Source organism: Lepidochelys kempii, chromosome 10 (genome assembly GCF_965140285.1).
Source record: "Lepidochelys kempii isolate rLepKem1 chromosome 10, rLepKem1.hap1, whole genome shotgun sequence".
Taxonomy (NCBI): domain Eukaryota; kingdom Metazoa; phylum Chordata; order Testudines; family Cheloniidae; genus Lepidochelys; species Lepidochelys kempii.
The window spans coordinates 62,496,442-62,523,134 of NC_136389.1; the positions used below are offsets into that span (position 1 = coordinate 62,496,442).

Consider the following 26,693-nt stretch of genomic DNA (forward strand, 5'->3'; position numbering starts at 1 on the left):
TCCTAATATCCAATCTAAACCTCCCCCACTGCAACTTGAGACCATTACTCCTCGTTCTGTCATCTGCTACCATTGAGATATGTTGGTGCTTGGCCACAGACTGCGAATTTGCCTCAATTCCAGCAAAGCAGAGCAGAGATACAACGGTGTTTGAGCAGCCATGGGTGGGCAAAATCAGGCTTGAACAACATCTCGGGAGCAACTGTGTGGACAAGCTCTGGCACTCCTCTCTGCTGGTTTTCCAGCCAAGTTGAGGGCCACCACGTTTACCCACCGTTTGAGCTAAAGCATGGGACACTCGTGGTGAGCCCGAGCGCGGTCAACCCATGTTAAAACAACTTTCACAAGCGGGTGCTCGGCTCCAAGACTCGGCTAGGAGGTGCCCTCAAGTCTCTGCCCCGTGCTCTAGCCCTGCTCGGAGGCACGTCCCCTGTGCGTGGTGGGGGAAATGTCTCCGCCGGTGGAGGGGGGTCTCTGTCCAGCGGGGTGGGGAGTGAAGCTGGGTTGGTCTCTGTTGTGGGGTGTATGAAGCCCCCCCGGGGGTAGGAGATCTCCGGATTGGTCTTTGTTGGGGGGCGGGTATGAAGCCGGATTGGTCTCTGTTCGGGGAGGGAGGCGTATTTAGCTCTGGGGGGGGGAGTGAACTCCGGACTGGTCTCTGTTGTGGGGGTATGAAGCCCCCCGAGGGAGGTGAATTCCGGATTGGCCTTTGTTGTGTGGGGGGGTATGAAGCCGGATTGGTCTCTGTTCGGGGAGGGAGGCGTATTTAGCTCCGGGGGGGGTGAACTCTGGATTGGTCTCTGTTGTGGGGGAGTATGAAGCCCCCCGGGGGGGGTTAACTCCGGATTGGTCTCTGTTGTGGGGAGTATGAAGCCCCCCCGGGGGGGGGGTTAACTCCGGATTGGTCTCTGTTGTGGGGGAGTATGAAGCCCCCTGAGAGAGGTGAACTCCGGATTGGTCTCTGTTGTGGGGGAGTATGAAGCCCCCCGGGGGGCGTTAACTCCGGATTGGTCTCTGTTGGGGGGAGTATGAAGCCCCCCGGGGGGCGTTAACTCCGGATTGGTCTCTGTTGGGGGGAGTATGAAGCCCCCCGGGGGGGTTAACTCCGGATTGGTCTCTGTTGGGGGGGTATGAAGCCCCCGCGGGGGCTGAAGCCTGATTGGTCTCTGCCCGGGGGGTGGCTGAAGGCCCCTGGGGGCCCAGCGGCAGGTCCGGTGTCGGCTCAGGAGGGGCCGGAGCGGGACACACCTGGCGCGGCGCCGCCCCGCCCCTCGGCCCGCCCGGGAGCTGCCAGCTGCGGAGCGAGTCCGGCTCCTTCCCCGAGGCGCGGAGCAGCGGCCCCATGGCGCTGGCCGAGCTCTACACGCAGGTGAGCCGGGCGGGTGCGAGCGAGGCGAGGGGGGCCGCGGCGTCCCTCCAGCGCGGGGCCCTGCTGCCCCCGGCCCCTCCCCTGCGGGCTGGGGGGCGAGGGGCCGCGGCCGCGCTCAGGGCAGGGGCACCTGCCGCTCTGGGAATGGACGGAGGGGAAAAGTTTCTGCGTGGGCAGGGCGAGCCGGCTGGGCCTGGCCCCCGGAGCCCCCAGCTTGGGGCGCAGGGCAGCACCACAGGGTCCCTGGTCCCGAACTTGGGTCAGTGGGGCTGGGGGTGCTGCCGCCCCCCCCTCCGGCTTGAAGTACTAATAACAACCACCGAACACAGGAGAGTGAGTTTGTGTGTGTGGTTTTTGGAGGGGGGTGAGGGGGTGAGAGAACCTGGATTTGTGCAGGAAATGGCCCACCTTGATTATCACACACATTGTGAAGATAGTTGTCACTTTGGATGGGCTATTACCAGCAGGAGAGTGAGTTTGTGTGGGGGGGTGGAGGGTGAGAAAACCTGGATTTGTGCTGGAAATGGCCCAACTTGATGATGACTTTAGATAAGCTATTACCAGCAGGACAGTGGGGTGGGAGGAGGTATTGGTTCATGATCTCTGTGTGTATATAATGTCTTCTGCAGTTTCCACAGTATGCATCCAATGAAGTGAGCTGTAGCTCACAAGAGCTTATGCTCAAATAAATTGGTTAGTCTCTAAGGTGCCACAAATCCTCCGTTTCTTTTTGCGAATACAGACTAACACGGCTGTTACTCTGACACCGAACACATGGTTGCCATCAGCAGCGCCCCCCCCCCCCCCACACACACAAATTGTTCCTGCACCCCTGACTCAGGTTATACTTTGCCTCCCAAGTATGGGGCCGGAGAGTAAATGCACAGCCTGGCCAGCCCCAGTCCCTCAGAAACCGAGAGTCAAGCCCCCCAAAACCATGAGATTAAAAGAAAACCAACACCCACCTTTCTGGGGTCTTTGGAGCTGCCTTCTGTTCTTTGTGCTCTAGGCTTCTAAGCTTTTCTCTGCAACTATGAAAGCTGGAAAAGTAGGGGGGGAATCCTGGTCCTTTCAAAGTCCATGGGAGTTTTTCCATTGACTTCAGTGGATCCAGAATTTCTCCCCCCCCCCCCCACTCTTTTAAATGAAAGCTAGGCTTCTTACATGATCACAGGACTCCAGGAACTGGGACATTAAGAAAAGCACCTGATATTGTGAGAGATGCCCTGAGTTTATGGTAGGCTGTTGAGATTTAAAACAAAAAAACAGTTATAGGAAAATATCATGATTTTTCCAATCACGATTTTCACCCAAGAGACTGGTTTTAATAACTAGCTATGATTTACCACTATCATGGGACTGAACAGGGCTAGTAAACTGCAGGTTTCTGTTATTTCTATAGGTTATTTATTAAACTAAAATAAGGACACAGTATCACTTAGAAAGGCGCTCATTATCCTGCCTGGATGATTCTTCAAGTCTGCCTGCCTGCAGAATTGCTTTACTAAATAAGCCAAACGTTTACACAATAGTATAGAGCTTCAGCTAGGCAATAATAATGAAACAGAAGTGAAATGCTGTTGTGCATCATGAGACCTGGCTTCTGTTCCCAGCTCCTGACAGTGAAATGAGGTTTGGCAAGTCACTCCACTTCCCTGTGCCTCCACCCTTTCCCCATCCATGAGCATTATCCACCTTTAGATCTAGGGAAAAGTACACTGCAAGTGCAAAGTGTTTATTACCATTATGATCACTTCACAGTTTGCATGCTGTGGGGCCAGTTCTCAAGTCCAGTGAGTTTGCTTTGCCCTAGAGACAGAAAGCAGAACATAAATCCAGCGGATCCAGTTTTGTGAGGGATTCCCCTTGTTTGGAGGAATCCTTGGGTGCAGCATCCTGGCTACCAGTGCACGAGCCACAGACAAGTACATCATTGACCAGGGATATTATGGTGATAGTGGGCCAGCCAGGAGACTGGTTTTAAGGGGCTAACTATCTGATCCTGTATGGAAAATTCTCTGTTCCTAATACAGAGCTGTACCCTCACTTAGGCTGGTGTGAATACTGAGTAACTCCATTACAGTCAACAGAATTACTCTAGATTCCCATCATTTTAAACGAAACAGGATTTGGCTTCCCTAGATCATTAAATATTGATTACTTTTTCCTCACAAGTGGTGTTTAATACATTATACTGAACAGCTATTCCATAACTAAATGTATTTGTAATTATTTTCAGTAAGCTAGTGGGGAGGCTTTTAAATATCGAGAGAACGGAACATACATTATTTTTGAATCTTTGGTTATTTTCAACTCAATGCCTCTAAATAGGTTTTTAACCTGGCTTGATCAGGAGCTGAGAAAATTTTTACTTAAACCATATTTATTTATTTGTTACATTGTTAAGGTCAGAAAAAAAAATAAGGCTTAATATTTGGTGACACTTTTTTATTATTCAGCTCTGATTATGCAGTCGGCACTATAAAAGACCTAAAGAAAGAAATCTGTCTCAAAAATCTTAATCTAAAACACATCCATAAAACCCACTCCTACAAATGCTTAAGTAATTCCTTAACTTTAAGCATGTGAGTAATCCATTTAGTAAAGCATGCGCATAAGTATTTGCAAAATAAGGCCAACAGCCATAGATAAGACAAGATGCACTAGGAAACCCATGGAAGTTTTAACTTAGAATATTAAATCAATCTCTCATTCCCCTTGCCCCCTGGTGTCGTTCAGTATATTGGGGCCTGGTAGAAGAAGTGCCTCTTTAGACATATCTAAAACATAAAACATTTAGCTATATCCAAGACCAAGACACAATCTGGCACAATTTGTACAAAATGATCGTACTTGCATTTGTTATTTTTAAAAATAGTATAAGTGAATTGGTATTCTGACTATGAACGTATAGTTCTACAGTTAAAAGTGTGACAGCCAGACATGTACAGAAAACTTTAACAACGTGACTAATGAGACAAAATACAATCAGCATCTAAGGAGCAGGATAAGGGTAATATCAGTATACAGCTCTATAGGACACATAAGAATGCAATTAACATTTTTATGTAATTTGAAAAAGAAAAGGTAATAGGGGTAGCTCAGTGGTTTGAGCATTGGCCTGCTAAACGGAGGGTTGTGAGTTCGATCCTTGAGGGGGCCATTTAGGGGATCTAAAGTTTCTGAACGGTATTTCATCTCTTCTTGCTTCAGTATAGAACAGAAGAAGAATTACGGATTTACTATTGCTTACTATGGGAAGGGCATCTTTGGGTTAAAGGCACATTGGCCAGAGACACTCATATATGTAGTTGTGTATGTTGTTTGTTCAAGTTAATGCAGTTCATTCCAAGGGTATGCAGTTGGTTCCTCAGATAATTTTTGAAAGCTCTCTCATGTATCAGATATCATATACATGAATTGAAGTAATCTAAGTAGGCTTTAAAATTCCTAAGTGGGTATTATGGAAGAGTACTTTTATTTGAAACTTTTGATATTGTTGTATTTGGGGGAGTATAAGGCATTATTTATACAGAAGTCCCAACAAGCTAAAGCACCTTGAAATACAGAATATCAGCTCTCACCTTTGGGGTAAACTTTGAATATAATTGGTCATTCATGAAGCTAAAGGGGAAATTTATTCTTCAAAATGTAAACTGAATTTTTTGTTTGTATAATTTACTTCCTGTTTTTTCACCAGTCACTATAATTTCATGGTAAATAATTTGTCTGTTTAACATTTTTCTTTAAATAACCAAGGTAAACACTGTGTCTGTGTATTACTAACTTATAATCAAATATCTCTGTTCTGCCATAATACATAATGTCATTACAAGTTTACCTCTAAATCTCTGGACTGACTATATTCATTCATCTTATTACTTGCACATAAGTAATCTTTACATATTCATTCAGCTTATTACTTGCACATAAGTAATTTTTTCTGAGTGGCTAAAATTCTTTTTGAGAACCTAAAAGAATACAATCTATTCTTGAATCCAGCATAGTGTCATGCAGGCGGGGGAAGACTGGGTGTAACTTTAAAGGAGAATAAGTAAACTCTCTGTGTTTACTTGTAAGGTAGGGTTCAATTAAACTGACCTTAAGCTGGCTGGTTACATTTACCAATGGAGGCACCTGGAACTGCAGGGACACTTTCTGAAGAATACTTTGGTCACATGCTTTTTTTGTTCTTTACATAAGCATAGTTTAGTTTCTCACCTACAATCACGCTCAATCTAGGCTAGGCTGTTTGATTATAATATTATTGGTCTGCTTAGAATAATATTTATTAAAATGCTCTTTTAGCATATATAAATATGTATACAGTATCTTAAATACCCATGAAATCAACATATGTGGCAACAATAAAAGTGAAAGTCTAGCCTAGTATTTCAAGACAAGGAGCTAGTTAAAATTTCTTCTTCATATATCTTATTACACAACACCTTTTATTTGGGTATAAAATGTGTCAGTAATTTGATTTGGGGGTTGTCTTTAATCACTTAGGCAAAAATATTTTCCCTACTGTGGTTTGTAGTTGATCAAGAAAGACTTCTGTGACTTTGCAAATCTTCTTAATAACATGCAAAATGTTCCTTATTTTGTGGGCATCACCAAATGGACTCATGAAGGGCATTGGAAATTTGAAAGGTGTTCACCAAATGATATGTGTGGTGCCATCAAGTTTCTTGATGATGGTTGTCAGGGGTTAGATGCAGGGGGAAAAGGTGGTGATACTCTTCTGAGCTTCACCCACAAAATAAACTCTGCCCATGCACGTCACCAAAATAAGATGCTACTCACGAGATTATGCAGATATTGAAAATATGGTAGGTTCCATTAGGCTCCTTGAGCTTGCTCCCCCTTGGAGGGATTGAATATGTCCATAGATTCTGGTAGGCTCCTGGGACACCACCTGATTAGAGGAAAAGAAGTGAACTCCCCACTTCAATGGGAGTTTTATCCTGTGGCAGGAAAATAGGGCCCCAAGATCCTATTTTTGCCATTGCCACGTGCCTTTTGAGAGATCTTAGGCTAGTTACTTAATCTCTCTGTGCCTCCGTTATCCCCTCTGTAAAATGGGCATGATTATACCTATCCCATAGACATATTTTGAGGCTTCATTCTTTTAGGGTTTAGTGTTTGTAAAGTGCTTCAGGATCCTTGGCTAGAAGACATTATGGAAGTGTAGATTACTGTCGTGATAGTGTATTTCTTATGTCACTCGAAGAATAGAAGTAGAGATTTGATTGTTTTGTCAGTGGTTAGTTTCAACTCTTGTTTGGTTTCACACATCCGATTTAGTGGCAGTAATCAGGTAACAGAATGCCTCTTAGTTTAAATGAATCAGCAGTAGATAATTTCTGTTCCCTGACTGCTGTCACAGAGATGAGTACTTCAGATAAGAATTTTCTCACCTTAGTTTGTTGCTAATTTTGCTTGTTCTTTCAGTGAAGTCATCATGCTGTTGCTATGGAGATGACTATGATGTCATAAACAAAGCGTTATGACGTCACAGGAAGAACAGATAGTCTGTGCCAGAGCAAACTCCAGTATAAACAACAGAGATAATCGTGTCTTTGATAATTATTTAAAGTGGCAGTGGATATTATTATAAATGTAGAATGGCACTGGTTCTAAATGAAATTCTCTAATAAATACAGTAGTTCAGCGTGCGGGAGAGAGAGAGATGATATATACTCTATACTGATGGCAGCTGGACACACTCCTACTTTTGTTGTATAACTTGAGTTTTATACTTTTAAGTGAGTGTTTCTACAGGAACATCTGCACTGCTTAACCCTTAGTCTCATGCCTAAAGCATATTTAAGATATACAGGTATCACAGCAAGTTGTTATATGTTGGTAATACTTGGCACCTGAGTAGCAGTATTACTTTTGAGGCACTCGGAACACTTCAATAAACATTGGTTTCAGAGTAACAGCCGTGTTAGTCTGTATTCGCAAAAAGAAAAGGAGTACTTGTGGCACCTTAGAGACTAACCAATTTATTAGAGCATAAGCTTTCGTGAGCTACAGCTCACTTCCTCAGATGCATATCGTGGAAACTGCAGCAGGCTTTATATATACACAGAGAATATGAAACAATACCTATTCCCACCCCACTGTCCTGCTGGTAATAGCTTATCTAAAGTGATTTCCAGCACAAATCCAGGTTTTCTCACCCTCCACCCCCCCACACAAATTCACTCTCCTGCTGGTGATAGCCCATCCAAAGTGACAACTCTTTACACAATGTGCATGACAATCAAGCTGGGCTATTTCCTGCACAAATCCAGGTTCTCACATCCCCCCCACCCCCATACACACACAAACTCACTCTCCTGCTGGTAATAGCTCATCCAAACTGACCACTCTTCAAGTTAAAATCCAAGTTAAACCAGAACATCTGGGGGGGGGGGGTAGGAAAAAACAAGAGGAAACAGGCTACCTTGCATAATGACTTAGCCACTCCAAGTCTCTATTTAAGCCTAAATTAATAGTATCCAATTTGCAAATGAATTCCAATTCAGCAGTTTCTCGCTGGAGTCTGGATTTGAAGTTTTTTTGTTTTAAGATAGCGACCTTCATGTCTGTGATCGCGTGACCAGAGAGATTGAAGTGTTCTCCGACTGGTTTATGAATGTTATAATTATAATAATATAATTTTCAATAAACATTGTTTCACAAGTCTTCTACAAAGAATTTTGTTCAATTCTTTAAACAAATAAAGACATCCTGTTCAGCAGCGCACATCAAGCATAAGGTGCTTTTAGGGCAGAGTGCTTTAACTCTGGGGCTGAGCTAAAATGCCTAAAGTGTGAAAGATTCCTGCTGAACCAGCTGGCCTTATGGGAGCTAGCTGGCTGGTTATAAATAGGGAAACCAGCCAGCAGGCTTTGAAGTCTGTCTTCAGGGACTGGAGAGATTATTCTGTGGAGCTTGTTCTTTAATCATATAAAAAGAAAAGTAACTGTATAGGTATTTTCTTTTTCAAAATGTTTCCTAAGTTAAATCTCCCCTTACGTTATTTTAAGGAAGAGATCATGTAAATCCTACAGAATAAGACTCCTGGATTTGTGTAATACATACATACTTATAGCAGAGATACTTGTGGTTCCTTCTTGGAATCAGAGGTTCTGCTATAAGCATGATTTTACTCTCTTTTCAGAGTCCTTAACTGAGAATGATCTGCTTCCTGCTATCTGTTTCTGCTTAACTTGAAGCTCTGTTGAGCCAGCACCTCTGAGATCTTTGGATAATTGAGGTTACACTGTATACCTCTTTTACAAATATAATTAAAGCACAAGGCATTTGCCCATGGCAACACAGTAATCCATAGTAGAACCGGGAATAAAACCTTGGAGTCCTGCCCCCAGCTCTGTATTTTAACCATTAGATCACATTCAAAAGAAATCTGACAAATGTATGTTTAAGATAGCATCAGAGTTAATGCTTATCTTATTCTTCTGTTGTAGTACAACAGCGTTTGGATCCCTGACAATGAAGAAGTTTGGCAGTCTGCTGAAATCACAAAGAGCTACAAAACAGGAGACCATGTGCTTCACCTACTATTAGAAGATGGAACTGTGAGAAAAAATACACAGTTATTTCAATTTTTAATGAGAGGCTCGATCAGATCACTGATCCATGTAGTCCAGGATGCTGTTTCTGACTGTAGCCAGTACCATGTTCTTGATTATCTTGCAATCTTAGGATTTTCTAGCCATTTAAAACTGTACAGTAAGTAGCAATCCCCTAAAAAAATGTAAAGAGCTTAATTTTACCAGCCAGCACTTGTCAGTGTATGCCCCATTGCACTGACAAGGGAAAATGGAGCTATGCCAATTATGGAGTTCTCTGAGGAGCTTGTCCATGATTTTTTTGTAAACTCATCGCTTTAGTATATGATTTGTCGTACATATACAGTAGAACCACACTATTATGATCCTCTAATTTGTGACACTACTTTTTTCCAAAATACATTGTGAACACCTCCCTTGCCTGAGAATGAGTTATTGTATGTTTTTCTGATTGTCTGAGGTGCAAGGACGGAGATGGGAGCGAAGCTCTTTGTAAGTTGTTGTACTGCACCCATCACCTTGGTATCTGTGCAGCTTACAAATTTGTTTATGTGAACACAAGAAGTGTTTCTCTTTCCTTTCCCCATTTTATAAGGACTACTTTTTAAAAAATGTGATAAAAGCAGAGTTACTGAAGGAAATACAGGTCAGAAAAGTGGGGGGTTACATTTTTTTCAAAGGGCAATGAGGTCCTGGGTTATTATGAGCTCTTTGGGAAGCACATTCCACAATCATGCGCCAGTTGCCTGTCCTGCGCATACATGTCACTCTTCAGGATGACAGTTCTATTGTTCCAATAGACTGTAGCTGTCATGCAAGGACATGATCATATAGAACAAGGGGCTTCCTTGGGTTATTTGGGTCAATCCCTCAGAGGGCTTTGAAGATTAGGGCCCAGATTTTCTAGGACTTGTGGGGAACGAAAAGGTAACTTTATCTCCTCTTTATGTTCCCCATCTAGTCAAAGGTTTGTGATAAGTTAGAGCTGTCTTTAGACGCTAACTTAAGACCAGCTGCCTGTAAGACCATAGGCTATTCCAGCACCTGGGACACCTGGGCAAAAGGACACTCCAGCTACACTCACTTTCCCTAGATAGCATTTAAACTACTGCAGAGTTTTTTATGTTTAATTTAAACCTCTCGTTCTCTTTATTGATTGAAGAGGCTTCATGTAAAAAACACTTAGTATGTTTCAGTACAATATATTAAAGAGAGAGAAAATAAGCCTTTTTTTTTTTATGAGACATTGAGGGGCCCTATCTTGCATTCCTTGTACACTAAAATGACCATGGATGTCACTGGAAGTTAACTGGTGTTCACGGAATGCAAGATCAGGCACTGATCCATCATCCATGGAACAGTTAGGACAAAGGTAGCCAAAAAGTTCAATATGTATTTACGCGTGCGTTTCATGTAATTTGTATTGTCAGGAATTGAATTACCCTGTTGATCCAGCACCTTTGCCACCTCTACGAAATCCTGACATACTTGTTGGTGAAAATGACCTCACCGCACTTAGCTATCTCCATGAACCTGCTGTTCTACACAATCTTAGAGTTCGTTTTGTGGAGTCAAAACTTATCTACACTTATAGTGGTATGTAAAAACAAACCCAGGGTTTCAGGTAAACAAACGAAAAATTTTAAAAAGTTTAAATTCTTGCTGCTGAAAGTACAATAGGATCAGAATTGTTTTCCTGAAATCTGTTAATTAAGTTTCTTGAAGCCAGGGTGATTTATGCATGAATAAGGACTGCTTCAGTGATCAGGCCCTTGTGTAGTGGTTAGTTCAGATATGAATATTTTTACAACGCAGCAATTTAGTTGAGGTTTCTAGTTTCAATATCTTACCTTTTGTTAGGTATTGTAGAAAATGGGATGATACATCTGATTTTGTACTGTGTATTCTTTCATAGGAATCATTTTGGTTGCAATGAACCCCTATAAACAGTTGCCAATATATGGGGATGCCATTATCCATGCATATAGTGGGCAGAACATGGGGGATATGGATCCACATATATTTGCTGTGGCAGAAGAGGCTTACAAACAAATGGCAAGGTACTGTCTGTTTTCATTTGTTTAACACTTGTTTCTTCTAAAATATAATTCAAAAATCTGATGGAAAATAATGTAATTGAATTTTGTTTTGTAAATGTCCAAGCAGCTAAAATTCCTTTTGTCTGGATAATTTCATGCAGCCCACCCTCAAAGAGAAGAGAACCTTGTAACCTCTGAGGAGAGGTGCTGAGGGGTAAAGAGTTTCTGGAATTTACTTCTTAATACCTCTCACAGGGAAAGGACAAAGGTGGTCCTAGCTCAGTGATTTGTGTTGACTACAGCCTGCAAGGGACAAACAAAACAGGAGAAGCCAAAAGACCAAGGAGAAGATGAAAGCTGGCAGTGGTGCTGGTCACAATAACATTTATCCCATGCATTTATATATTTAGACTAGCAAGATATTTAAAATCTTCCTCTTATCGTCCTGTTTTAGAAACAACAGGAATCAGTCTGTTATAGTCAGTGGAGAATCAGGAGCTGGAAAAACTGTGTCTGCTAGATATGCTATGAGATACTTTGCCACAGTCAGTAAGTCAAACAGCAATGCGCACGTGGAGGATAAAGTACTGGCATCCAACCCAATAACAGAGGTAAATTTAAGGATGAAAGTAAAGGGACTTTATACTCATTAAAGGCTGAATCCTGAAAGTTGCTGCGCTCCTATGGTAGAAGTCAATGAGCATTCCAGGTATTCAGTAACTCTTAGTAAACTGTGTGCATATTAAGAGCCCAGTCCTGTGACATGCTCTGCTACATCAAAAATATTCAACATATATGTGCACTTTTTTCCGTGTCACAAATATGTTTTAATTTTCTTGCCTATGTGAAGTATTGAGTATAATGTATATAACTGTATCCAGTGGGCTATACTTATTGTTTTATTGCAGTTTTGTGCTGTCACACTTTTCATCTCACCATCTTCTCCTTTAACCACCTTTTAAAAAAATAAATTCCTTTTCTAACTGGAATCATCTGTAATAACTCAGCAACAACACTATCTAACGTGAGCATTAATGATAATTGTAGGTGGTCTTGAACTCAGTCTAAGTGCTTGCAGATGGAAATCCATATTAAGTCATCCAAATCACAGGTCTGATTTTTCAGAAGCTCTGAGCACTCACATCTCTCTTCAGTTTCTGAGTGAGATTAGAGTCTCAACACCTCTGAAAATCAGGCCACTTTATTTAGGTTCTGTATTTTGGAACCCAAACTTGAAAATGTTTGCCTTTATCTTTTTATGTATATTTGAAATGTAAATTTTCAAATTGACACACACACGTACCATCACAAAGAACTTTTGAAAAATAATCAAATTTTTGTATATTGCACTATGTGGGCGGGTTGTTTTATTATTTTGTCTGCACCAGCAGAAAAGATGCTTGGATATATGGTTACAGGAGAAAAGAAGTGGGTGGTTTTGTTGTTGTGGGTAGAAAAAGGTTGAGAACCCATCCACAAAGGAGACTTATTTATGTTAGTGCTTAGTTTGTATAGAGTTGCGTTTAATATATGCATGTTACTTTAGGCTCAGAGTCTCTAAACAAACAATTTCCAAACTTGTTTCATAATAGAACATCCAAATCCCATTTCTGGATGTTCGGATTGATCCTTAGATGCATAAATGCCCAAAGTTTTACGTGCCATACTTTGAGAGAGTTACTCCTCTTTAGATGTTCACATTTGAAAACTGGACAGCATGAATGATTCTGTTGACACAAACTGGGCATTAAAGAGGTTCACCATGTTCATAGGCTGTAGGCAATGCGAAAACAACACGCAACGATAATAGCAGTCGGTTTGGGAAGTACACTGAAATCAGTTTTGATCAGACACACCAAATCATTGGCGCCAACATGAGGACGTACCTGCTTGAGAAATCCAGAGTTGTCTTTCAAGTAAGTGAAATAAAGTTTAAAAAAGCCAACTTCAGTGAAATCACTGTTGTACAACTCTCTTAACTTTGTTAGCATTATACTAAAAGAGGTAGGTGAAGTTTTGCATAATTTGTATTAATCTTAGTGTGTACCTTTGTTTGGAATAGGAGACCAATGTTATTTAGGGATATATATTCCTTCTCTGCTTACACCGTATGGAGGAGAGCAGAAAGGCTCTGGTCTCACAGTAGGAAATGCAGTGAGACATTGTGTTCCCACCAATATCATCACATTGAAATTTTTCTCCTCTCCAAGCCACAAAAATAGAAGTCTGCTCTGTGCGGCCAAGATGGGGGCAGGGCCAAGGTAGAAGGAGGAGGAGTTGTGGGATCGGCTGCTCTGTGCGGTACATTGGCCTCTCTGGGCAATGGAGCTTATTTTAGAGTCATTAGAGTCATAGAGTAGGTGGCTTGCATAGATTCTGAAATTCAGTATTTCAGATTGTGTTTTAGAGCTGACTCTGGGGAGAGAAGGAATGAATGTGCATGGGTTGTGTGTTTCATTTGCATTAATTAAGAAATAATGTTGATGATCTTGGAATACACAATGGAGATGAAGCTGAGGAATTTGAGGGCAAAAATTCCCTGCAAGTTTACTTAACTGAAATTAACATTATTCCTTTTTTTCAGCTAGTTTAGATGGCACAGCAAACCAGAATGTAACTTCTTTTCCCCTAGCAAAACCTGCGTTGCTTCATTCTCAAATTTCAAGTTGTCACATTGGAGGCTTGGCTAGATTAAGTCACTTGTTTGGACAGGTTTAAGTGGAAGATGAAAGTAAATACTTTGAACCTTCTCAGGTACTGTGGTGATGGGCTAAGTACTTAGATAGACTGCTCTTTAAAGTGAATAGTTTGAGCGATTGACAAATTTAGGCACTATCCAAGCTACAACAGTGTTAGAAAACTTCTATCCAAAGTGAGATTTTTGGCAACTTGGTTAGCAAAATTTCCACTTCTCACTTTGGGAGGGCAGAGTGTTTGTTTGGGGTGGCATAATCAACTGAAATTCCTCTCTTATAATAGAAGTTAGATATAAGTGATCAACGATCTCATTAATTTTAGATACCGTAAATGATCAGATGGATTTTTTTTATTTTCCCTAATAAAGCCAGTGTTAATAGAAGCACATTGTAAACATAAACCTTTTTCAGTAACACATAATAGGTGAAATCCTTTTAAGGTTAAATTGACAAAACAGGTTGTGGTTAACACTAAACTTTGAGATGCAAAAACTGTAGCATTGTGGAATCTTATTTAACCTATTTTTCTAAGGCTCTAATCCTGCAAACACTTATGAATATACTTCACTTTATTCTCATATATGTAAAGTTAAATGTGTGTTTGTGTTTGCAGGATCAGGGGCTAATTATGTCAGTATTTAGGGTATTGTGAAATAATGGTGCTAAAATAGCATGGAAAATATCTGGTGGTTGGTTGTTTTTGTTTAAAAAAACACACACACAAATCAAAACATTTTACTGCTTGCTTGTAGTTGTGTTTATAACTTCTCAGGTACTGAGAACAGCTACCTCTGTACCTAACAGATGGTTATAAAAATAGTCTTGAGAGCTTTCCACTTTCTGTGAATAGTGTTTCAGTTAGCACTCCCAAAGGAAGTAGTGCTCATTGCTATATTTGCCAGCCCTTGTTAGTTTTTTATCTGAATCAACTATTAAAGTAACAGCTTTGGCAAGAACTCTGCACACTGATATGCAGGTTTGCAGAGAAAGTGCACTTGGTTTTGTCACAGCCAAGGTGCTTGCTGAATTCTAAAAGCCTATCCATTTTAGCATAGGCAATATTTGACTCAAACTAGATTGCAATAGAATTTACACTTGGATAATTCACTCTTCTACAATTATAGTCAAATGCCACATGTTTTCCATGTTTATTTTTCTTTCTCCAATATAATGATTTCCTTTTATTTCGTTTGCAGTCAGAGAATGAACGAAATTACCATATATTCTACCAGCTGTGTGCTTCTGCTCTGCAACCAGAATTTAAGCATCTTAAATTGGGTATGTCTCAAGAAAGTAACCTGTTCTTCACCTTTGCAGTGTTACATTTTAAGGGTAGGATTTTCAAGAGCCCTAAGTCTCTTAGAGCACAAATCTTACTGACTTTCAGTGGGACCTGTGGGCCAGCGTGTATGTCTACACTGCAATAAAAGTCCTGCAGCATGACCATGGCTGGCCTATGTCAGCTGTCTCGGACTCATGAGCCTCCTGCTCCAGGGCTAAAAAATTGCAGTGTAGACATTTTGGCTCAGGGTGGAGCTTGAGACTTCATGGGACGGGCAGGTCTCAGGGCCCAGGCGCCAGCCTGAGCCTGAACATAACACTGCAATCTTTAGCCCCACAGCCCAAGCCCTGCGAACCTGAGTCAGCTGACCCAGATTCTGAGACTTGGTGCCACAGGTTTTTCATCGCAGTGTTGACATACTCTAAGTTGCTAGGGTTTGAGCTGCCTTACTGTAGTCAGTGGCAAAGCTTCCATTAACTTCAGAGGTGTAGGATCAGGTCCTTAGGTGTCTTTTGAAAATCACACTCTTTATTTAGTGAATATGCTTGTGAAGGATGCCATATTGACAGTCCTGGCGAGTGAAGGCTTCTTTATTTGTCCACAGAGCAGTGACATGGTACAAGCTCCATGTGAGCTTAAACTGCAATCTGGAGGACCAGCCTCAAGAGGGTTTGTCTCCCTACCAATCAATCCTTAGCCCTCTGTTAGATTTCCAAAAGGGGTGTCAGTTAGTGTAAGTTGTACTGGTTTTGTTATGTGGATTCCTGTTTATTTCGGAAGTACACGAAGACAATGAGCTCATTTTAGAAGAACTATCAGATGGTAACAGCTTTCATTCCATTTTCATTCATAGCTACTGGCCTATTGATGAAAGACTCTCTCTGTACCACTATCAAGTATGTTAATTGTTATAAGTTTTACTTTCCATCTATAGGGCATGCAGAAGAATTTAATTATACAAGAATGGGTGGCAACACTGTTATTGAAGGAGTCGATGACAGAGCAGATATGATGGAGACCCAGAAGACGTTCACTCTACTAGGTAAATGAGAATACTTGGCAACACATATTGATAAACTAGCAAAGCGAGCTTGGCTCTGAAATGACCAATGACAAATAAGTTTTGAAAAAAACTAGGGAGAATGTGTAGCAGTTACCTGCAGAATTGCTGTTTTGCTATTTGCTTCAATGGGACTTGGCAACATCAACTGGCTATTAGCAATTGGTCTTCATTGTTAGTGGTATAAATTACTTAGAGCTAGAGTCTGACTCGGCCTCAGGCTGGCATATTGTGGAGGAAAGGGAGGTAAGGAGTCTTCCTACCCTCTTGTGTGATCTATTGAAGGGCAAAGTGGAATTGTCCCTGCACCACTCAGGAGAGTACAGGGATTTGTCTCTAATTACTTCTCTGGGGATGGGGAGGGCTGAGAGTAGGCAGAGCTATAGCTCTACACAGCAACCAGCAGTGTCTTCACCAAGTCCTTATAGAATCGCTAATGATTATATACAGCATTGCAAGTATTCCTAGAGCATTCTTTTTATTAATGTTTGTTTTTATTGCTTTGAGTATTTCAAATGAATAGGGATTTTTTTTAAGGTCTGAAGGAGGATTTTCAGATGGATGTTTTTAAAATACTGGCAGCCATCCTACACTTAGGCAATGTGCAAATGACAGCTGTCGGTGATGAAAAATCTTCAGTCAGTGTAAGACATTCGCTCATTCAAATATTTGAATAATTATATTTAGTTTTCTTTATCTGGTGGGTCATTGCCAATCCTTTTGTATCTTCCCCAGCTACCTGTCACGTCCTTCCTCTATCTCTATGTTACAGGCTGTCTTAGGACATCCTACCTTGTGAGCATTCTTTGCCAAGACTCTTTGTAAAATACTTGGTCTCAATTTTTGGGTGCATAAAGCAGCCCTAAACCTGGCAAACTAAGGCCACTTTAGGATTCCTCCTGCCCAGCAGAATCCTCAGCTGGTGGTGTTTATGCCACTCCCCTTCCTGACTCGTGGCACAAAGGGAAGGTGTGTGGCTGAGATGTGCCTGCATCCAGCTGATCCCCAGCTGCTAGAATGACCCCTTGGAGCTGTTTGCAGCCTCTGCAAAACAGATCATCCTCAAGGCCATTCAGATTTGTGCCATGGGACCACACCATCACTTGGTGATCTCAAGGTCAGGGAAACCATAAGACAGGTTAAAGCCACCTATGCAGTCCCCAGCCCATATGAGGTGCAGTTTAATTGGTCCATCCCTGGTTGTATAAATGGTCCTTTTCAGCAGTGCTTATTCTAGAAAAATGTCTATTGACATCAACAGAGTTTTGCCTGTGTAAGAAGTGCCTGTGTTATTAAAAACCAGTTAAACCAAACCAAACCAACAATCATAGGCTGAAATCCCAACCCCAGTGAAGTTAGTGGCAAGGGCTCCCATTGAGTTCAATGGAGCCAGGTTTTCACCAGACATTTTAAGCAGTAATTAAGGCTATGATTCTGTCATGGATTCTGTAACTTTCCGGGACCTCCATGATGTCTTCTGGGGCAGGGCTGGAGTAGCTGTCAGTCCCAGGGCTGCTTGAAAACAGCTGACTGGCGGCCAGTCCCAGGGAACCGCTGCTCTGGTGGCCTGGCCTGCAGGAGCAGCAGTGGGGCTGGAGCAGCTGCAAGCCCCAGCAAGGTTCTGTTTGTCCCTTCTTCCTCCCCCTCACCCCCAGGGTATTTTTAGTAAAAGTCAGGGACAGGTCATGGGCTTCTATGAATTTTTGTTTTATTGTCTGCAACCTGTCCATGACTTTTACTAAAAATACCCATGACAAAATCTTAGCCTTCGTAATAATCCATTAGTTAAAACTTTTCATAAGATCTAGTAATGTTTATTTTTCTTCTTTAAAGCTGGAGGATAAACATCTCAATATATTCTGTGAACTTCTGGATTTAGACAATGACAAAGTGGCACAATGGTTATGCCACCGAAAAATTATCACTACCTCAGAGACTGTAATAAAGCCTATGACAAAACTCCAAGCTCTTAATGCAAGGGATGCTTTGGCAAAGAAGATCTATTCTCACCTGTTTGACTTCATTGTGGAAAGAATTAACAAAGCTTTGCATTTTTCTGGAAAGCAGCACACTTTTATTGGTGTTTTGGACATTTATGGGTAAGATTATCTCTGGTGAAAAAAATTATTTTCAGATGATACAACTCTCCTCTGTTTTCCAGTTCTTATTCCTACATATCTGGGAAATATGATGTATTTCCTACAATGAATTGGCATCCATTTAATCAAAAGGATGCAGTCTTCTGCGCCATAAAATCTTTTGCATGAAGGGCAATGGCAACTTCTTATTTTGATGGATATCAATATCTGTGTCTCAAGGTGACAACTGATCTTGGATTTAGTACATCTTAGGACATTGGTCTTTGATATGCACCTTATCAGAAGTAAATTTGGGAAGATCAATTTAAAGTTGTATTGTCACTTTGAGATGGGATGATGCTCCTCTGATGGCTGGATATGTTAACTTTAGGGTTGCTTTGTTTCACCATTGCAACACAGAGCAGCCCCATTGCACACCAGGGTTTTGGTCATTAGGTCTAAGACCTTGTCTACACTTGCGTGTGTATAGTACATGTAGCCACATACTGTGGTGAAAGGCAGGCAGTGTCCACTCTCACTGCGGTGTGTAGCTATATGAGGCAGTGAACGTTTCCAGCAGTCTGAGGTAGCAGGGAAAGGTTCTGGAAGGGGGAAGCCGTGAGGAGAGGAGACTTTCCCCGCTGCTGGAGTCTTTTGCTGTGGAGGGGAAAGGCTCTAGCAGCGGGACACAACACTGCTAAAAATAGCAGTGTAGGCATGGGAGGCTTTGCTTGGGCATGTAGAGAGCTGTGTAGGGACTATTGCATAGGGTTCAGGCATGTAGCCCACTCTATTCAGTTAAGCCATGCCTCACCATGTACTCTGCTATTTATAGCCATGCTAGCTGGGCCTGCAATGTCTGTACTGTACATGCCACCACAAGTGTAGACCTCCTCTAAGAAACTGAAAGTTTAGGAAGTAATTTCCTTATAAGCAGCTGTTTTCTCTCAAAATCCCATCGGGACATTAGCACTCACTTTTAAGTGATCGTGATTATTTTTTTTCTCCTATCTAATAATATCTGCCCCTAATTTTTCAAATGTATTTCAGATTTGAAACTTTTGATGTGAACAGTTTTGAACAGTTTTGCATCAATTATGCTAATGAAAAACTGCAACAACAATTTAACCAGGTTTGTATATATATTTTGCTGCAGTTGTATGTGTTGATTGGTGTCTTTATTGTAAAGATTAGCAATACTTAGAAAAGAGATTTTCTTATACTTCAGATCTATACTTTATTGCATGTTACACAAATATTTTACCTTACCTCTATTTTCCAAATGCCTATATTTTGTTCCTGAGTTATTAACATGTGCTTTTCATAATGCTGACATTTTTCATTAATAGCATGTCTTTAAACTTGAACAAGAGGAATATATGAAGGAAGACATCCCATGGACTCTAATAGACTTTTATGACAACCAACCAGTCATTGACCTTATTGAAGCTAAAATGGGCATTTTAGAGCTGCTAGATGAAGAGTGCTTGGTAATTTTAAAATTTGTTATACATATGAACTGGTATGAAAACATTTCTGCAGGTTGTGTTTCAGGCAGAATTTGTGGTTTAAACCATATTCTGATTCCTTTTAAATTAAGAAGATGAGCACCTTGCTGATGCAGTAATCATTCTCTGAATCTTTGTAAAGTTGTAAAGAATCTCTATTTGCTCTTGTTAATTTCTTTTCTTATTCTGCATAAAATTCAAGCTTCCTTTCCTCACTTTCAAGCACTCCCTGACTGTTCCAGTCCTACATCTCTGCCCTCTTCTCCTTCTACACACCCTTCAGCTCCCTGTGCGCCATCTAGGCTTCTCTTCTCACTATTCCTCTCCTTTTTTCTTTGCCCACTTCTGACTCCATTTTTCCTTCCCTTCTGCCATGTACCCCTAGAGGCCCTTCCTCTAAAAGGAAAAGAATGGCCTTAATGGTAAAGGACAGGCATGGGAAAGAGAATCCAAAGTGATTCTGTGTGACCTTGGCAAGTCACTTATGACCTGATTTTCAGAATCAGTACTATGCATAATATGGTAAAAAGTTACTGATCAAGCCCAGTGATTCACCCAATACCATTCTCTTGGCCTGATTGTCATAGATCTCTTGGGCAGCTAAATTATGCCTCATTTGGAATTATGTTGCCACTGCCCTTTCAGAACAAGGAGCAGCGTTCATGGCAGGGAGGTCTGCCTGCCTACAGAACTTTCTCAGGTTATGTACCTTGGCTGCTTTATAAGACCCTGTTTCTTCTTAAAATGGTTTTCCCAAGGGAATTTTTGGCTATTCTGAAAGAGATTAAAACTCAGATGCTATTTATCATCACAACACATTGTATGTCTGTTGCTTGAATAGCATTTATTGGTAGTAAGTGGCTTCCTCATTGTTAACATTCCAACAGTATTTTATTAAACAGCCTCACAGCTTGCTTTTTTATAGTTACCTCACGGGACTGATGAAAATTGGCTTCAAAAGCTATATAATAATTATATCAACAAGAACCCATTCTTTCAAAAGCCCAAAATGTCAAACACATCTTTTATCATCCAGCACTTTGCTGATAAGGTAGGTGTATATTTTACTGTATTATTTCACCATTTTTCAACCAACATAACATTCAGGAAGGAAAAAAATCTATTAAAGTGTAAATGGAATTGTACATGTGCCATCTTTATAAGCTATATTCAATATATGTTGTTGTTATCTTATTATATATTTATTGGCTGCGTGTCTGTCATGGAGGTCATGGAAGTCACAGATTCCATGACTCTGTGACCTCCATGACTTCTGCAGTGGTTGGTGCTGGCTCAAGGGCTGGGTCAGGGGGCTGAGGTGCGGGGCAGTGCTTACGTCAGGGGTTCCCTGGCTCCCACCGGCATATCTCTGCAGCTCCTAGGCTGACGGGCCAGAGGGCTCCGTGCCTGCAGGCCGGGCTCCCGCTGCTTCGCTTGGCTGCAGTTCCCAGCCAATGGGAGCTGTGGAGCCAGCGGTTGTGGCGGGAGCAGCGTGCGGAGCCCCCCGGCCTTCTCTCTCCTTCGGAGCTGCAGATACGCGCTGCTGGGTAGGGAGCCTGGTCTCTCCCCCTCCAGCACCAGCAGGGGGGTCCTGGCCCACGGCCCCCTCCCGGGTTTTAGTTAGGGGTATGTAGTAAAAGTCATGGACATGTCCTGGGCCGTGAATTTTTGTTTACTGCCTGTGACCTGTCCATGACTTCTGCTGAAAATACCTGTGACAAAAACATAGCCTTAGCTATGGGCCCACAGTGTGCTGTACAAACAGATAGGAAGATAAAGTCCCTGTCTCAAAGAGCCCCCAATTGTTAGTATGTGAGTATAAGACCAAAAACTTCAGACTAAAGTTGCAGAAAAAGCATACAACATATAAGCAAAATAGTCAGGGGTCCAACTGACACACATTCAGTAAGTATCATCAGGTTTTATTAGTATCTTTATTTTATTTATATTTGAAACTTAGTTTTCAGTTTCAGGGGCCCCTTAGAGTTTAAGTTGGGGAAATGAGTAACAGAAGGCAGTGGATAAATGAGATGAGATCATTAGAAGGACTGTCCAACCACAATGTGCATGATGACCTTAAGAGAAGGTGGTCAGCTGTCAAGGAGGTGTTCCTCTGCTAACAATCAAGAACATTGCAGGCTGCTGAATGTGGTAGCTGGGACTGAATGCCGTTCCTAATCAAAACAGAAGAAAAATGCAACTGGCTGCATATTGAGCCAGTTTGTCCAGCTCTTACAATTGCTGGTTATACATCTGGCACAATGCAACTGATAAAGACAGAATTTTACCTACATTGGTTAGGAATAATAAAAATATTGGACCAGGTCTCTGAGACCAGCCCATCTGCACCCAGTGCCACCGCCCAGGGGTAAAAGAATTTCTTTTCATTAATTTTTCATGTTGTTGCCATTATGATTACTGATTTCACTTTTTTGCACAGGTAGAGTACAAATCTGAAGGATTTCTGGAAAAAAACAGAGATACAGTGTATGAAGTATTGATTGACATCTTGAAAAACAGCAAGGTTAGTAAATTCATCATGGCTGATTATTCTACTAGCGATACCAGAATTCTTGTGGAATATGAATAAAGATTAAGATGAAAATACTTTGATCTAATGTTATTAAATTAAGAATGCTTTTCCTGAAAACTCTTACTATGGACCTAAAATAATTCCAAAGTGACACTGCAAGTTAAAAGAACGCTGTTTAGACTTATTCTTGTGTATAGTTACCCAGCAAGTTTAATATTTTAAGTATTTTTGTAATGTTCTTTATAAACAACCTTTTGAAGCTTGAAACTGAAATCTCAGTTTATTAAAACTGCTTTTTTTTCTTGAGGTGTATGCAAACTGATCTGTTGCATAGTTTATCATGTCTGTGGGGCACTGATTATTTTTAAAAGGAGACAAAAGATAATGGAAAGGCATAGAAAGAATTACTTTGACTTTCAAGCAGATGTAAGGTGAAAACAAGAGAGAGCTTTATCACTTTTTGGCCTACTACTCTTGACTATGCAGCCCTATTGTTAAGAATCTAACTTAAGCTGACAAAGAAAAACAAATTTTTAGTTTTAAATAACCTTTTTAAAATAACATGAATAGTCTGAATTTAACCCAGGCATGTAATCATGTCCACGCGGGTGTATCCCTGTACCCCCAAACAATTCCGCTGACGTCAGTGAGGCTCCATGCAGGTCTAATTGCAGGCTTCAGGTCTTTCAGGTGAAATGAAGTCCAGCAGTAATTGCTTCCTAGTTAGTTATGAATCTTAAATCAAAGGGTCCAGTCTCAAAAGCTACAAGATTTGGCCTAAGATCTGAGACCGACAATGTCTTTTTTGTCCTGTACATCCATTATTAGAATTCTTATATTAAAACATTATTACAATTACTCTCAGTGTTTAACTGCGATCCTTTCATTTACGCTTTTAGTTTCATCTGTGTGCAAACTTTTTTCAAGACCATCCAGTGCCCATTTCACCCTTCCGGTCAGCTATAACAGTCAAATCAGCAAAAACAGTGGTCAAGCCACCTAACAAACAGTTCCGGACGACGGTTGGCAATAAGGTATAGAGTTTAGCTCAAGCTCTAAAGAGTCATGTTTTTAACTCTAGAGCAGCAGTTCTCAAACCATGGGTCGGGCCTCCAAAGTGGGTCATGATCCCATTTTAATGGTGTCGCCAGGGCTGGCTTAGACTTTCTGGGACCTCAGGCCGAAGCCCAAGCCCCACCACCTGGGGCCAAAGCTGAAGCCCGAGGGCAGCAGGGCTCAGGTTACAGCCCCACCCTCACCCCACCTGGGGCTTCAAGCCCTTTGGCTTTGGCCCCTCCACCCAGGGCGGCGGGGCTCAGGCTTCATTCCCTCCTCCTGGGGTCTTGTAGTAATTTTTATTGTTGGAAGGGGGTTGTGGTGCAATCAGGTTTGAGAACCTCTGCCCTAGAGGTTTCCAGTTCAGTCCCCAACATCAGCCAAGAGGGGGTGGCCATGACTCTTCAATATTCCTCCTAAAACAGCACTTTCTAGACACAACAAATCCTGCATCTTGGCAGGGGGCTAGACTAGATGACCCTTCTAACCATTTGGGTCTATGATTCTATGAAGTAGAAAATATTGGTGAAGTGCGGGCATTCAGGAATTTGTACTTGGGGGCGTGAGATTCAGATTTATTCATAAGTGCATATCTGGTACTATGGTATTTAGAAACATTATTCTAGGATGTCTAGTGTGCTGTACAGCTAGGGATAGCCCCAGCTACTAGTTAGTATCCCAGTTTTGTGTGCAAGTGGGCGTGTTTGTGTATTTGTGTGTGAAAACATTCACGGTAAATAGTGCCAACATTTTAATTATCAGAACTCTGAGAGGACTGCTGTCTATATTTTTTGTCACAGTTTCCAGCTAGAGACTAACTCAGAATCAAAAGTCAAAGATGTATTATTTTGATAGGAACGTTAAATTAGCTAAATTGTTATCTTAATATTTTCTAGTTCCGCAGTTCTTTGTATTTACTTATGGAAACACTTAATGCAACCACTCCTCACTATGTACGATGCATAAAGCCAAATGATCAGAAGTTACCATTTGAGTGAGTACACTAGTGCTGTTGAAATACTATGTTAAGACTGAATATATGTTCTTATTTTCCAGATTAGCCAAGTATCAGTAAAGTGTTTTTATTAGCTGAAGTTTAGATACAGAATGTATTTTATTCCCGTAAAGATTACTAAAATAAAACAATTTAATATTTTTATATAAGCAATTAATGCTACACGATTCACCTGGTCATAGTTATTAAGACACTGGAAAATTTTCTGTTGAGTTAAAAGGTCTCAAGCCATGATTTATTTTTTTTGTTTCTTTGCTATAACATTTTTGGAGGGAACGCTGACCATTTTAGTTTTAAGTGGGTAGATAGTTTGTATGGGTGTGCTCGACCTTCTGTGACATGGATTAGTACAGTTGGGTTTCTGGGAGGAAAAGTCGCTACTTCATACTACCTATCCTTTTAACAAAAATATTTATAAAGGTGTTAGCTCTTTTCTGTGAATGTTCCTGCGTGCAACGTCAATCACATCCAAAATGTTTGCCTTCTTCCTAAAATACTTACAACACGCACCGAAATAGTTGTGAATAAGTAGAGCATTCTTAATGTTATGTGTCTGTCAAGTGTTTCAGAATTCTGAGAGCCAGCACTGCTACCAATCGCTTTGAAATTGGAGTAGACTTTAATCATAATAAGCACGCAACCATTAATGAGTTTCACATGCAGAGATACAGGAAAATCTCTTGGCTCAGAGATGTGATGTCTGTTAATAGTGCTGACAGATACATGCATTGACGAGGGAGATATACACACTAAGTCTGCCTTCGTGGTACCATATTACACAGCCACAAAGATCTGTTGTTCAGGAATTTGGCATTCTAAAGAGTGGTTAAATAGGCTTTGACCATATAAAACACTTTTTATTAAAGTTGCTAGTGAGAATTTACCCGTATGTATGTTATATATTGAGAATACTGACTGATTCTGTGCCATTTGATAATATACACTTTCAAATTTAGCACTGAAGGGAACAAAGCCTCTGTAAGAGAAAAATAAATGTACTGCTCATTTGTCTTTTGGGAGGAAGCCCTGAAGTTCAATTTCCATGTTTTTTTCCATACAAAGAATTTGGGTCAGACATAAGAGATCCTGAAAACTCCCTTGGGACCCTGAGTGCTTCAGGCATGAATAGAAATACAAAATTTAAATTTCTTCATTTGATCTAAATATTATCAAAGTAGTATTCATTCCATTAAATACCATTTTTATGAATAAATTCTGATACCAGAAATCCTAGAAATGAAATACATTGTTGTATAGCCAGATCTTGCAAACACTTGATCGGTGGGTACTAAGTACTATACTCAGTAGTGTTTGCAGGACTAGGCCCTTAATATAAAAGGTGTGTGTGGGGGGGGGGTATGTGTGTTTGTTTATAGAAAGAGAGAGAGAGAGTGTGTATGTGTGTGTAGGACATTATTATATAATTCAGAAATATTTAATACCTGCAATTTTGTTTTGCTGGTAAAGAACCTCTATACTAAACTGTGATCTCTCCAATTATGCATACAGGTACTAATCTTTGCAAGAAGTACAATGGTTATAAACATGGCATATAAAAACTGGAAGAAAATAATGTATAAGTTCTGTTCCCTTAGGTTTGACTCAAAAAGGGTGGTGCAACAACTGCGAGCATGTGGTGTTTTGGAAACTATTCGAATTAGCTCACAGAGCTATCCATCCAGGTACGTGACTACTCCTTTTTCTTGAATACATATATTTAGATCTGCTGAAATAATTTACATTCACCAATTTTTCATTTTATAGGTGGACTTACATTGAATTTTTCAGCCGTTACAGCATTCTCATGACGCAGCATGAACTTTCTTTAAGTGACAAGAAAAAGATTTGCAAGACTGTTTTGCAGAGGCTAATCCAGGTTAGCATTTCTGCTCTGTGCTGTCATCCGTTATAAATAAGGCTATGATTTAGTCACGGGTATTTTTAGTAAAAGTCATGGACAGGTCACAGGCAGTAAACAAAAATTCACGGCCTGTGACCTGTCCATGACTTATACTAGAAATACCCCTGACTAAATCTTAGCTGCTCCTGCGGCCCTAGGGCGCCGCTGCTTTGGTGAGAACGTGGGGGCTGACAGCTGGCCCCTGCTCTGGTGGCAGGGGAAGACTGCCCCTGGCCAGCTGCTGCTCCGAGGACCCTGGGGAACGCTGCTCCGACAGCCTCCGGGGCCACTCCCGGGACTGCTGCTCCGGGGTGGTCCCTGGGGCCAGCCGCCCTGGGCGCTGCTTGAGTGGCCCTGGGGCCAGCTGCCCAGGGCTGCCTGAGCAGTTGGCCCCAGGGCCACCCCAGCAGCAGCCGCTGCGGCTGGGGCCAGCTGCGGAAGTCACGGAGATTCCAGAAAGTCACGGAATCCGTGATCTCTGTGGCACACTTGCAGCTTTAAATATAAATACAAAGGATCCAATTCACAAAAGTATTTACTCTTTAAATATGAATGATGATTTAAATATTAT

At 41.3% G+C, this 26,693-nt stretch overlaps 1 protein-coding gene across 3 annotated transcripts in view; it reads left to right on the plus strand.

Moving 5' to 3' along the window:
* Nucleotides 1–1,288: 1,288 nt before the first annotated feature.
* MYO5C (myosin VC) overlaps nt 1,289–26,693 on the plus strand; it is a 59,812-nt gene continuing 34,407 nt past the window's right edge. For 2 of the 3 annotated variants that reach the window (XM_073303850.1, XM_073303851.1), the window contains exons 1-18: nt 1,289–1,369; nt 8,851–8,961; nt 10,386–10,551; nt 10,871–11,015; nt 11,449–11,605; nt 12,767–12,910; nt 14,887–14,968; nt 15,907–16,014; nt 16,570–16,676; nt 17,866–18,131; nt 19,161–19,242; nt 19,460–19,600; nt 20,544–20,669; nt 22,059–22,142; nt 23,051–23,185; nt 24,104–24,201; nt 25,818–25,904; nt 25,987–26,098. In XM_073303850.1, the coding sequence (XP_073159951.1) occupies nt 1,343–1,369; nt 8,851–8,961; nt 10,386–10,551; nt 10,871–11,015; nt 11,449–11,605; nt 12,767–12,910; nt 14,887–14,968; nt 15,907–16,014; nt 16,570–16,676; nt 17,866–18,131; nt 19,161–19,242; nt 19,460–19,600; nt 20,544–20,669; nt 22,059–22,142; nt 23,051–23,185; nt 24,104–24,201; nt 25,818–25,904; nt 25,987–26,098 (2,178 nt within the window). In that variant the 5' untranslated portion in view covers nt 1,289–1,342. Of the gene's footprint in view, nt 1,370–8,850; nt 8,962–10,385; nt 10,552–10,870; nt 11,016–11,448; nt 11,606–12,766; nt 12,911–13,589; nt 13,749–14,886; nt 14,969–15,906; nt 16,015–16,569; nt 16,677–17,865; nt 18,132–19,160; nt 19,243–19,459; nt 19,601–20,543; nt 20,670–22,058; nt 22,143–23,050; nt 23,186–24,103; nt 24,202–25,817; nt 25,905–25,986; nt 26,099–26,693 lie in introns of those variants that run through there. The other variant, XM_073303852.1, reaches the window with a different exon arrangement.